This window comes from Asterias amurensis, chromosome 20 (genome assembly GCF_032118995.1).
Source record: "Asterias amurensis chromosome 20, ASM3211899v1".
In the NCBI taxonomy this organism is placed as follows: Eukaryota; Metazoa; Echinodermata; class Asteroidea; order Forcipulatida; family Asteriidae; genus Asterias; species Asterias amurensis.
Genome location: NC_092667.1, coordinates 9,240,688 through 9,252,448, shown reverse-complemented (window position 1 = coordinate 9,252,448; position 11,761 = coordinate 9,240,688). Strand labels below are relative to the sequence as shown.

The 11,761-nt window shown below is 38.7% G+C and overlaps 2 protein-coding genes across 3 annotated transcripts; one reads left to right on the top strand and one right to left on the bottom strand.

Annotated features, from left to right (window-relative positions):
• Nucleotides 1–23: 23 nt before the first annotated feature.
• LOC139952200 (protein aveugle-like) lies at nucleotides 24–7,315 on the top strand. 2 transcript variants are annotated; one of them, XM_071951251.1, is made up of 5 exons: nucleotides 24–152; nucleotides 1,386–1,466; nucleotides 2,249–2,402; nucleotides 2,733–2,799; nucleotides 4,306–7,315. In XM_071951251.1, the coding sequence occupies exons 2-5, from the start codon at nucleotides 1,407–1,409 to the stop codon at nucleotides 4,400–4,402; spliced, it is 378 nt and encodes a 125-aa protein (XP_071807352.1). In that variant the 5' UTR covers nucleotides 24–152; nucleotides 1,386–1,406; the 3' UTR covers nucleotides 4,403–7,315. The 2 variants fall into 2 exon arrangements, with proteins under 2 accessions (XP_071807352.1, XP_071807353.1); XM_071951252.1 differs by lacking the exon at nucleotides 24–152 and adding an exon at nucleotides 319–415.
• A 149-nt stretch (nucleotides 7,316–7,464) lies between these two features.
• Nucleotides 7,465–11,414, bottom strand: LOC139952199 (uncharacterized). Its single transcript, XM_071951249.1, has 2 exons — nucleotides 10,811–11,414; nucleotides 7,465–10,330 (listed from the first exon to the last, which is right to left on the bottom strand). Exons 1-2 carry the CDS (start codon nucleotides 11,122–11,124, stop codon nucleotides 9,310–9,312), a joined length of 1,335 nt encoding a protein of 444 aa, XP_071807350.1. The 5' UTR covers nucleotides 11,125–11,414; the 3' UTR covers nucleotides 7,465–9,309.
• Between the last annotated feature and the right edge of the window lie 347 nt (nucleotides 11,415–11,761).

The window sequence follows — 11,761 nt, the reverse complement described above, 5'->3', positions numbered from 1 at the left end:
TAAATTTTGTTTCAACAGAGGGCGGTTGTAAAGTAAATAATGTTTACTTCCGTATTGACTGACTGTGTGACCACGAAGCAACAATAATTTGTCTTGATACAATAGTGCACAAGAATGAAATGAGGTCCCGGGATAACTAATTCTACTTTATGGTATGTATAATAACTAATATTGTATGATATCGTTGTTATGTATAGTAAACATTCGACCGCCAGACTTAGTGATTTAGTCACTGTCTGTGATGTGATTGTGACTGTGTGTCCTATCTCATATATATCTGTAAAAAAAAAAGCATAATGTTTACTTCCGTCATGTCCGTATTGACTGACTGTGTGACACGAAGCAACAATATTGTCTTGATACAATAGTGCACAAGAGTGACATGAGGTCCCGGGATAATTAATTCTACTTTATGGTATGTATAATAACTAATATCGTATGATATCGTTATTTTATTATCTAAACATTCGACCGCAAGACTAGTGTCGTGATTTAGTCACTATCTGTGACAGACTCTGTGTCATGTCCTAGTCTGTAAAAAAAAACGTAACGGAACGCTGGAACTTGGAATGGGAATCAAACTTTGGAAAAGTTTCCGTATGGCGCCACCACTTTTTTCATTCGATATGAAATAATATATCTAATTTACCTCAATGAGATATCCCTTTTTGTGAAAAATGTGTGAATAAGTAAAGTGGTGGCGCCATACGGAAAGTTATCCCAAACTTTTTGTGTTATTGTGTGTTCGTACACAACAACAGTGACTGTGCTCTGCTAAGTATTAGGGCCTACTAGTACTATTAATAGTATATAAAATAGGCCAAATGCAAAAGAAATAGTGTTTTTTTTCTGCTCACTCACACCATTTTTTTGCCTCACCTGTGTGGTCAACACGAGTTCTCTGGAGAAGTTGGATACTCGGTCCATATATGCATTTAAGCGATAAAGCATGATAAGACAGAACGTACTCGTAAAGCCATACTGGCATTAGCCTAGCTTTACGTTTTATCACGGCCAGTGTTGTTGGTTTCAAGACCTTGTCTCGCCGTCTCTCGAGACCATCTGTGAAAGTCTTGTTGTCCTTAGGGCTGGTCTCCCCCTATGAAGGATTGGTCCCCCCTTTGGTCTCTGTCTCGGATGTCAGAGTTTGGTCTCGGTCTCAGACTTCCAAGTTCCAGGTCACGACGACAAATGGATAACACTGACTACACTGAGTACTCATCTACAAACATTTTGTTCTTCTCTTCAATTAATGAAGTAACTATAGCATACAGGGCCACACTTGGCGACAGCCCTAACCCTAGTCTTAACCCTAACCCTGAAGTGGACCTGCTTTCTATAATTGTACCCAATAATTTTTTGTTCATAATTTTTACTTTTAACAGTGACATTCATCCAGCAATGCCATGGAAGAGAACACTAGCACAAGCAGTAGCAGCACCAGACTGGCTGGTAACCTCATTCTGGTAAGCATCATTTTTCTGCTTGCCAACTTTTTGTGCTTTAGTTAGCAGCTAAGCTTGGGCGATATCGATTTATTTTATTCACGATATATCGCCGACAATATATCGCGATATTCAATATAATCGCGATTAATTAAATTTGACATCATCAGTCTTAAAACTCCAAGTGAAAGTTGTAGAAGAGACAGTCTTAGCATAAGAGAGGTGTTCTAATGACCTATTCTTCTGGTTTTACTCCAAACCTATGGGGTGCAAGATGTCTCAGCTAGCAAATACATCGCAATATTTAATCGATATATCGATATATCGCGATTATCAATATATATCACGATATATCACGATATATCGATATTTCGATTAAAACCAAATCCATCCAATATCGTAATCGTGTCCAAATTAATATCGCGATATTCGATAACATCGTGGGTTTGAGTCCAAGTCTGAACACTGTTTCCATAACAAGACACTTAACCATGATGCTTCGTCCTTCAGATTGGATGTAAAGCCGTTGGTCCCGTGTGTTGTGTAAGGCACCTAAAAGAACACAGCGCACTTACAAAAAAGAGGAGGGAGTTCCTGGTTTGGTTGGCTGCATATTGCATGACAGCACCTTGTAAACCATAAAATGGTGCTACTATAGCTGTAAGGAGTAGTTCTCATAAATCAAAACGTAGTCCCACATCCTTGAAGGAAAGTACTGTATGTGATGGATATGCGTGCTATATAAGAAGTCACTACTTGCAGACATTTTCATTGTCTAAAATGCTCCTTCTCTTCTCCCCCAGAAACCAAATGAGAGCAGTGGCAACAGTCGGAGTAAAAACACGAAAAAGACTGTGTACCATTGGGGCAATGCAGAGGTGATACGCTGGCTAAGGAAACATCACACACATTACTACAATCAATACAGCCGGGTATTCCAGGAACATGACTTGTCAGGTGAGCCTTGAACAAGAGTACCACTGTGGCAATGCGGCGAAGCAGTCTAGGGACACAAGCTTATTTCAAGGGTTAGGAAGAACATTAGGCGGTCATCTTGCGCGCTCCCATGGATTTGTATTGTTACGTCATTCATTTGTTTGCAATAAGCGCCGGAAGGTAAGCACGTGTTCGTGTGCGCCTGTTCGTAAGCAGCGCTTTGAAATGGAAATCGCACAGTAAGCACAAAATGGCCCGCTAAGCAGCTCTAAAAAATTTGGCCCTAGTGTCCAACCCCCCCCCCCCCCCCTTCCTAGAGGTTGACTTCTATTTTGTCTGTTTTTATGGCAGGGCGTGCCTTGGTGCGACTCGATCCAATTAGAATGGAGAAGATGGGAATCACAAACTCTGAACACATGTAAGTTGTGAATCACTCAATTGTAGATTTATTATCAATTAAACTATCTTAATTGCTTGTTGGTGCTTGAAGATGACTTCATGCCAAGACATGATACAGCATGATAACTTGAAGTGGTATTCGGTGGATGGTTTTAACATCTTAAAACAGAAAGAATATATATTTTAAAAAGAGAAAGGGATTGTCAAAACTACTTTTGTGGTGTACTCATTTTCCCAAGGTTCTCCTGTGGCATGTGTGGTGGTTGGAAAATTACAAGTATTTACCCTAACGCTTAAAATGGTGTAAACTGCACTGAATGTCCCTTCCAGTGCAACATCACAAAGTCGAATATGACATTGAATTTACCTTCCTCTTCAAGGATTTTGATTGGCTGTTTTTTTTTCTTTCTTTTAGCATACAAAGAAGCAACAAAAAAACACAAGTTGGAATTAGCAGCTTTTCAAAAGACAAACTTTTTATTTTATTTACATGGATTATATAATTTGAATAAGTTTAGTATACAAGTTATGTTCTGAATAGTAAGCAAAACATATTATTTACAAGTATAAAATATATTTGAAGGTTAAATAAATAGTGCAAGAAAACAAAGTAGAAGTTGTTCTGTTTGTTACCCATTTGTTTTTGTTTTTTTAAGTTCCTAAAAAACTTTTTTTATGATTGTGTAGGGCTATGCGTAATAAACACTTTAAAATCACTAGGGTGGGATTATAATCAACAACCTTTGCATTTCTAGAGCTGTGTCTTACCACTAGACCACCGCTGGCTAGCCCGATGGGTAGAGGCAGTTCGAACTATATGTGTTCAACTCCCAGCGGAGTGATTTGCCTGTTTTTTTTTTTTTATTCCACTGAACTTGAGATCAAAGTACCAAGTAGTACTTTATACACGTTGGTGTTAGGGTAAAACTAACATACTATTTAAATTGTTTCAACAGCCACTGCTAACACAGGTTTAAAACTGCCTGCGACCCCTGAGCTAGCATGGTGGACTAGTGGTAAGATCTGATCCAGCAATGAAAAGGTCTTGGGTTCGAGTCCCACCTACGAGATTTGCCTAAACTAGGGAAAGTACCTAGTATACAGTGCTTTTAAAACACCCATCATCGTAAGGGTAAAAACTAATTTTGGTTTGATACTTAAAAGTATCAAATGAATGTGACTTTACATTATGGATATTTTTAATAATAATAATAATGGAAATTTCTATCACCGGTATCCGTCGCATAGGGCACTCATGGCGCTGCTCTTAAAAAAAAAAAAAAAAAGTTGCATCACATATATAAAATAAACTTAACGGAGTGCTTCTTTAGGCTATATAGATGAGTTTTTAAAATTTTCTGAAAGTTTTGAAAGTTTCACAGTTTCAGGTAGGGAGAGCCAAAGCCTCTATACTGCGCTCTGAAAAGAGTCCACCTTTATTCTTGGTAAAAAGTGTAACGCTCTGACACAATAGTTTGTCATATTATTCTCTTCTTATTAAGATTATTATCTCTCTTGATTTCAGAGCGGATTTATTGGAACACATTTTCCGACTGAGGTTAAAACATGAGCAGAATGAACTGAAAATACTTCAGAGCACACACCAAGCCGCTCCTCCATGAACTCTCAGCAAAGGAGAAAAACAATCCCAGTGGCCCAGCACAATAATGTTGTTGATCTCTCTAGGAAAAAGGTACTGCATAAACATTAATTTATTTCTAGGCCTGTGCTGCCACTTAATACACCATGCAGAAACAACAGTTTTTAGGGTGTTTTTGTAGAAAGAAGGGCTTATACTCAAGTTGCATGTTATCTATGATCTCAAACGACCCTTATTTCATGAAATATGCTAAATACATTCAGACCCTAGTGGTTGGCAACGCCATAGAGATTTGCACCCGCATCTGTGTCACGCCGCCATTAATCGCATACAAAGCAGGGCAATGTTCCCTCATTTTGCCTAAAATACTTCATGGAAAGCGTCTATTAAAGCATACGTGCAGTTGCTTGGTATTAGTTTCTTTTAATCAAGTGCTTGAAATAGAAGATGTTAAAATGGCTATACTATATTGTATGTTGTACATTTTCTGAGATTTAACTTTGCATATTAGACCCCCTTGCATTGGTTGCCTGATACTAATGTGGTGGAAGTATTACACTTGCTCCACCATACCCAACCAGGGCCACATTTCCTAGAGCTGCTAAGCACAAGTTGCTTAAGCATGACTTATTCCTTGATACAAACAGGATTACCAATCTAATTGCGAGGTGATTTTCAGGATAAGCAAACAAAAGCTGAGTGTAGCAACAAGCATTATGCAACGAATGGAAATTTGGTTGGTAATCCTTTTTTTTATCAAGGAAGAAATTTCATGCTAAGCAAATTTTTGTGGGCCTTGTGCCGCTGAATGACTTTGAATAGTTGGGCAAATGTTAAATCCTATTGTGAAGTTAAATCCTGTTCTGAAATCAAACTGTCTTCAGGCTTACCTTGTTAAAGACAGTGGACACTATTGATAATTGTCAAAGACCAGTCTTCCCAGTCTCAACATATGCATACAAAACAAACCTGTGAACATTTGAGCTCAATTGATCTTCAAAGTTGCGAGGTATGAATGAAATAAAAAACACCCTTGTCACACATACATGTAGTTGTGTGCTTTCAGGTGCTTGATTTTGAGATCTCAAATTCTTAATCTGAGGTCTCAAAATCAAATTCGTGGAAAATTGCTTCTTTCTCGAAAACTACTTCACTTCAGAGGGAGCTGTTTCTCACAAAGTTTTATACTACGAACCTCTCCCTATTACTCGTTAGCAAGTAAGGTTTTATGCTAATAATTATTTTGAGTCATTACCAATAGTGTCCACTGCCTTTAAACTGAATGCGTGGCTCCCATCTTGCCATTCTTGTTTATCAATAAACCCCTCCTACTTTGAGACCATTTATCACCGGTTTTGAATGATACACCAGAGAAGAAAGTAAGGAGATAATATCTCCTATGGTGAATGTATCTACTAGATTATAGTACACAGTCAACCCTGTATAAAGTACAACTTTATGAGGGCATCAATCAATTATTAATATTTATTAATTTAAATTATTGTTTATATAGAAACGTTAGAGATCAAACCTGCGCCCAATTGCATGGAGCTGCTTAAGCAAAAATTCTGCTTTAAAAGCAAAATAATCAAAAATTCTGCTTAAGCAAAATAATCAAAAATTCTGCTTAAGCAAAATAATCAAAAATTCTGCTTTTAAGCAAAATAATCCATGCTTATTGAATTCAAAATACCAGCCAAGACTCCACTTAAGTGTTATGCTAAGTAAACAACAGCTAAATACAAGTCACAAGCAATGTATATGGAATGAAATTTCGGCCAGTAACCTGTGTAAAATAAGCAAGCTATTTTTCGTGCTTAACCAAATTATTTGCTTAAGCAGCTCTATGCAATTGGCCCCTGTACACAAGTTATCCAGTAAACACCCTCTTAAGGCAAGTGTCATGATGGTAACACTAGCTGCAGGAGGCAGTATAGATTGTGCATTATGGTTTACCTGAGTTTACACTAAAATTTAATTCAATTCAATTCAATCATCAACATATATTACTTTATGGATAAGTGCTTTAGAAAAACGAAACAATAGATACAAGTAAACTACTAAGTGGAGGCATTACACAAGAAGCCGAAGCTTATTATGTGGAAAGTCTTGGCAAAGGACTGTGCAAGTCTAGCGCGTGTTGGCCGATTCACCGTAGCATCGTGAGATTCGGTTTCATTTTTAACAAAACAACAGAGACCAATAAACCAGGAATGCTCAACTATACCTCGTACCAGCGAAAATTCACACTACAAAAAAACAGTCGTGCGGGTACAAATGTGGATAGAGCTTTAGAAACACAATCCATTGATCAACTTGATTGAAACAATCACTTGATACCTTTGTTAAAGCATGGAGGAATAAACTAGTTTATTCCTCCATGGTTAAAGGAACACGTTGCCTTGGATCGGACGAATTGGTCAAAACAAAAGCGTTTGTAACCGTTTTTTATATAATGCATATGGTTGGAAAGATGTTTTAAAAGTAGAATACAAGGATCCACACAAGTTTGCCTCGAAATTGCGTGGTTTTCCTTCTACTGTGCGAACTAACATGGTCGGCCATTTATGGGAGTCAAAAATTTGACCCCCATAAGTGGCCGACGTGTTAGTCGACGAGGTAAAAGGAAAACCACGCAATTTCGAGGCATGTTTGTGTGGATCATTGTATTCTACTTTTACAACATCTTTCTACCCATATGCATTTTATAAAAAACGGTTACAAACGCTTTTCAAAGATCAACTCGACCGATCCAAGGCAACGTGTTCCTTTAAAGATTTGCAAAATGTTACTGAAAATGACTGTTAATACCACACACTCTTCTCAGTGTTAGACATAATGATATGTACAGTGTTATACATGTAAGCAATAGAATAACATTTATTTTGTCAAAAAGTATTCAGAGAATAATATAGGCTTATGGCTTTATAGGAAAGTGTGTTTATTTTCTTCTTTCGTTCGAATCCTGGTTGGCATTTCTGGCCGCAGAATGAGAAATTTTTGGTGTGGTAACCTCTGCACATCATCAGGTCGTAGGTGTAGGTCACCACCTTAAAGGCACTGGGCTCTTTGTAATTGGTTAGCATAAAAACTTACTTTGTAACGAGCAACTTGGAGAGCTGTTGAAAGTATAAAAGAAGTGTGAGAAACAACTCCTTCTGTACAAAGAGGTAGTTTCTAACTTAAAAAGACTTCAGGCTTGAAGTTTTTTATTATGCATCTGAAATCACGTATATTTGTCCCACAAAGATTTATATTTTGATCATCGTTCTCTTGCAACTTCAATGACATCGAGTCGAAAAATTTGTACGGAGTTGTTATTTTATGCATATATTAGAATACACCAGGCATGCCAGGTGAGAATACTGGTCTTTGAAAATTACCAAAGGTTTCCAGTGCTTTTAATCTGCGCTTAAATCATAGGCCACTCTAATCTAAACACTCGTGTACATTGAGGCTTAAAATAGACCAAGTAGGTCAATGATGATGCGGATCACAGAGAAACCTCCGGAAAGAAAATAAACTGAAATAACTGAGTGACTTTGCAGTCATCTTTTTCTCTTGTGTCCAGAGTAGGCCTATATCCTTTGTCACGGAGTGATATAAGTTGTTTAAAGAATTACTTAAGTTTCCTCAGTTTGCTGGCCGTTAAGTATAATACAGGAACAAACAATATTCTGAATAGTTATGGCCAAAGCGCCGCAATCGTGACTTGGCATTTTCTTTTCATTGTGTTGAAGTTCTGTAAGGGTTAGTAAACTTTGGGGGCAGTTTAAAGGTTCTGATTGGCCAAGAAGGCATCGGACCAATAGTTCCTCCCAAAGACCCAAGGCAAAACAAATAAATTCACCAAGACCGGGGTCGTGGGAAGCAAGTGTGATTCTGTTACTGATGATAAATTTAGACTTAAAGGCATTGACACTATTGATGATTCCTCAAAATAGTTTTAAAACTTAGAAACGGTTCCAACTGACGTAACGTTGTTTCACACCAAATAAGTTTTTGTGTTAACAACTATTTTGAGTAACTACCAATAGTGTCCAGTGCCTTTAAAGCCATTGAACACTTGTGGAACAGAAAAAAAATGAATGACCACAGATTTACAAATAACTTACAGGGTTTACAGAAGGTAATGGTGAAAGACTTCTCCTGAAATGTTATTCCATGAAATGCTGTACTTTTGGAGAAACAGTAAAACAATTATCAATTCCCGATATCGAGAATTACGGATTTATTTTTGATTACATGTCATGACACAGCGAAACGTGCGGAAACAAGGGTGGGTTTTCCCGGTTTTTTCTCCCGACTCCGATGACTGACTGAGCCTAAATTTTTGCAGGTTTGTTTTTCAACATATAAGCTGTGATACACGAAGTGTGGGACTTGGACAAATAATAACTGAATGACTTTGCAGTCACCTTTTTTCTCTTGTGTCCAGAGGAGGCCCGTCCTTGTTCCCAAGGGAAAACAAATAAATTCACCAAGACCGAGGTCGTGGGATATTAGTGTGATTCTGTTACTGATGATAAATTTGTACTTAAAGGCATTGACACTTGATGATTCCTCAAAGTCATTGTTAACATGAAACGTAGAGCTGCAGATAGTTTAAGGGACGCGGTGTCTTTGATCGGTTGAGTTGGTCTTTGAATGTAGAATATAATGATCTACACAAATTTACCTCGAAATTGCGTGATTATTTTTTTACTTTGCGAACGAGGGTGGGTTTTTCCCGTATTTTCTCCCGACTCCGATGACCGATTGAGCCTAAATTTTCAAAGGTTTGTTAATTATAATATATAAGTTCTGATACACGGAGTGTGGGCCTTTGGAAAATACTGTTTACCGATGTTGTGCGATTGTATTAACACACGATTTTGTACAGAGACATGTGAACTTGTATCAGATATTTCATCCGCATTCCTCATTCTCTCAAACCGATGTGACCATGTACCCCAAAAATCGTCTCTTATTAACCCCTCCATTCGCCTCGCCATTGGCTAGCGTGTGGGTGTCATTATCTACTTCACTGGCAACATACCTATGTCTGCGGTACCACAAGAACAAAACAAGAAAAATAAGGAACAGAAAGAAAACCATCCCTGATATAATAACAACCATCGCAGTTGATGCATTTAGTCTAAACTTCTTGGAGTTGATACTGTACTGTTTCTTGACTTTGGACTCTGTGATTTCCACCGTTCCGCTTACGCTAGTGTTCAAATCCTCAGACACCGAAACTTCGCAAGAGATAATGATTTTCCCAATTTCAGAGAAGGATTTTACAAACAAGACCGACTCGTTTGGTTTGTTGTTGTTGATTTTGATGTAACTGTATGTTTCGTGATTCCCTTCTTGCACCTGCAAGTCGTCAATGAACCACCGGTACGATTTAACCGAGGGTAGACCACTGCCGGTACAAGTGAACTCCAAATTCCCAGCCCCTTGAGTGAGTTGTGTGAAATTTGGTTTGATTTCGGCAGTGGGTGGTACCATCATTGGCCTGACCCTACATGGTACCGGTTCTGTCACGGCGGCATTCCTCCCCTCACATGTGAACCATCTTCCATTATCCTCCGGTCGGAGCGTGATCATGTGCGTGTCGACTCCCTCAGGGTTCCACCTTTGGTCCTCCCCATTTAATTGCATCGTTTCGTTGTACCACCAAGTCACGTTGGGTGTCGGCACACCGATTGAGTCTACACAAATTAACTCTACCTTGGAATCCACAGTGATGTTTACCTCTGTGTCATTTTGATTCAGTTTAAAGGAACAGGATGGCGAGGGTATTTTCCAGACGGTCAATCTTGCACCGGTGTATTCGGGTATCATTCGCGTTATGAGTGACCCGCCCACACTTATTTGATAAACACATGAGACAACACCCTCATCTGACGGCTGGATATCGGTAATGTGAAGAGTCGTCGTGTGGATTGAGCCATTAACAGTGTAGCTGAAACCAAAAACATAAAAACTCTGCTTTAAAATGTGTTTTTATATTAATTTTTTTTTTTTTTTTTTTTAATATTCATTCTTGATCATCGTCACGTCACATCATCGTCACGTATTTTTTGTTTAGATGATGAAAATGGTTTAGGAACGGGAATTGGAAATGGGTGCAGGTAAAGACGTGACTGCCACGCCCTCGTTTAAAAGTTGAATACAGGAACACGGGCCGATCTCACAAAGAGCTACGATTGATCTTAGCTGCAAATCATATCATAATTGCTTAGTAAAGTATTATGTCACAATACAAATTACTGTGGTAATACTGACACCTCATCTTACGATGAGTCTCAAGGCTTTGTGAAATCGAGCGCACGTCGTATACTGTGAAGAAACCGGTTCAATTGCTATTCCCCTAATAGAGGATTTATCCACACAAACACACACAGAGACTCCAACAATCAATGTGGGCAGTAGGAATTATTACCTTGTCGTGTATGCAGCATGTGTCTCAGTAAAGGCTGAGCTGTTAAACATGTACGTTGTGTTCTGTTCAGCTCCTACATGTGCATACTGAGGAAACTTCGTCGCATCCCATTCGAGTTGCCATATCAGGGTTTCACTCGGCAGCTTGTCCGCCACCGAGCACGAGAACTCGGCCTCTCTCCCCTCGACCCCTACCGTGCTAACGGGGGGATTGACGGCAGTGATCGCCCTCACGCCACACTGCTGCTGCAAAATCATTCCAATAATACGGAAGAATAAGTGGACGCAGAACATGGCCCATGGAGTCGACGCCATCTCTTATGGCACTTGTCAATTTGGAGTGATAAAATAAATGGGACGCTCATATAACAAGTGGAACACGATAGTATTGCATTCTCCAAGTCCCAGTTGCACTCGCAGCCGCCTAGCAGCTTTGAACTTGTGAACTCACATCAGTATGCTGCGCATTAGACAAGCTTTCAAAAGTCAACAGTATTAAGCCATCACTTTCTGTTGTATATAATAAAGTATCCCCGTATAATTCACTGTATGAATCAATCATTGTTGTGTATGCAGTCAAATTCCTGCTGCATGCCCGGGTGAGATGCAACCTGTTTTGTGTGTTATTGTAGTCGATGCTTTTCATCGTAATAAATGTGTCTGGGTTGTTTATAAATATATAGAGCTAATTTTTTTATGCTGGTATAAAGGTTGTCATTTATGATTTGCTATTGTATAACATTATGAAAAGAATTTCACTATAGTCAATATTTGCTAACTGTATAAAATGCTGAAAAGAAGTGAATAAATGAGTTCTCTGTAGCTACAGAACCTTTCGAAGAAGAAAAAAGAGAGGACGTGCCACTGGTTTGCCAGCTGACTTGTCGCGAGTAACCTCGTTCACTGTCACTACTTTCAGAACCGGTATTGTGTTGCATTCTATCAACTCTCT

What these genes read in the sequence shown, in the direction of transcription:
- LOC139952200 (XM_071951251.1), top strand. Translation starts at nt 1,407, where the DNA reads ATGGAAGAGAACACTAGCACAAGCAGTAGCAGCACCAGACTGGCTGGT. An exon ending in CCAGGAACATGACTTGTCAG is followed by an intron (nt 2,403 to 2,732) that starts GTGAGCCTTGAA and finishes TTTTTATGGCAG; the next exon opens with GGCGTGCCTTGGTGCGACTC. An exon ending in ATCACAAACTCTGAACACAT is followed by an intron (nt 2,800 to 4,305) that starts GTAAGTTGTGAA and finishes TCTTGATTTCAG; the next exon opens with AGCGGATTTATTGGAACACA.
- LOC139952199 (XM_071951249.1), bottom strand. Translation starts at nt 11,124, where the DNA reads ATGGCGTCGACTCCATGGGCCATGTTCTGCGTCCACTTATTCTTCCGT. An exon ending in CATGCTGCATACACGACAAG is followed by an intron (nt 10,331 to 10,810) that starts GTAATAATTCCT and finishes TTTTGGTTTCAG; the next exon opens with CTACACTGTTAATGGCTCAA.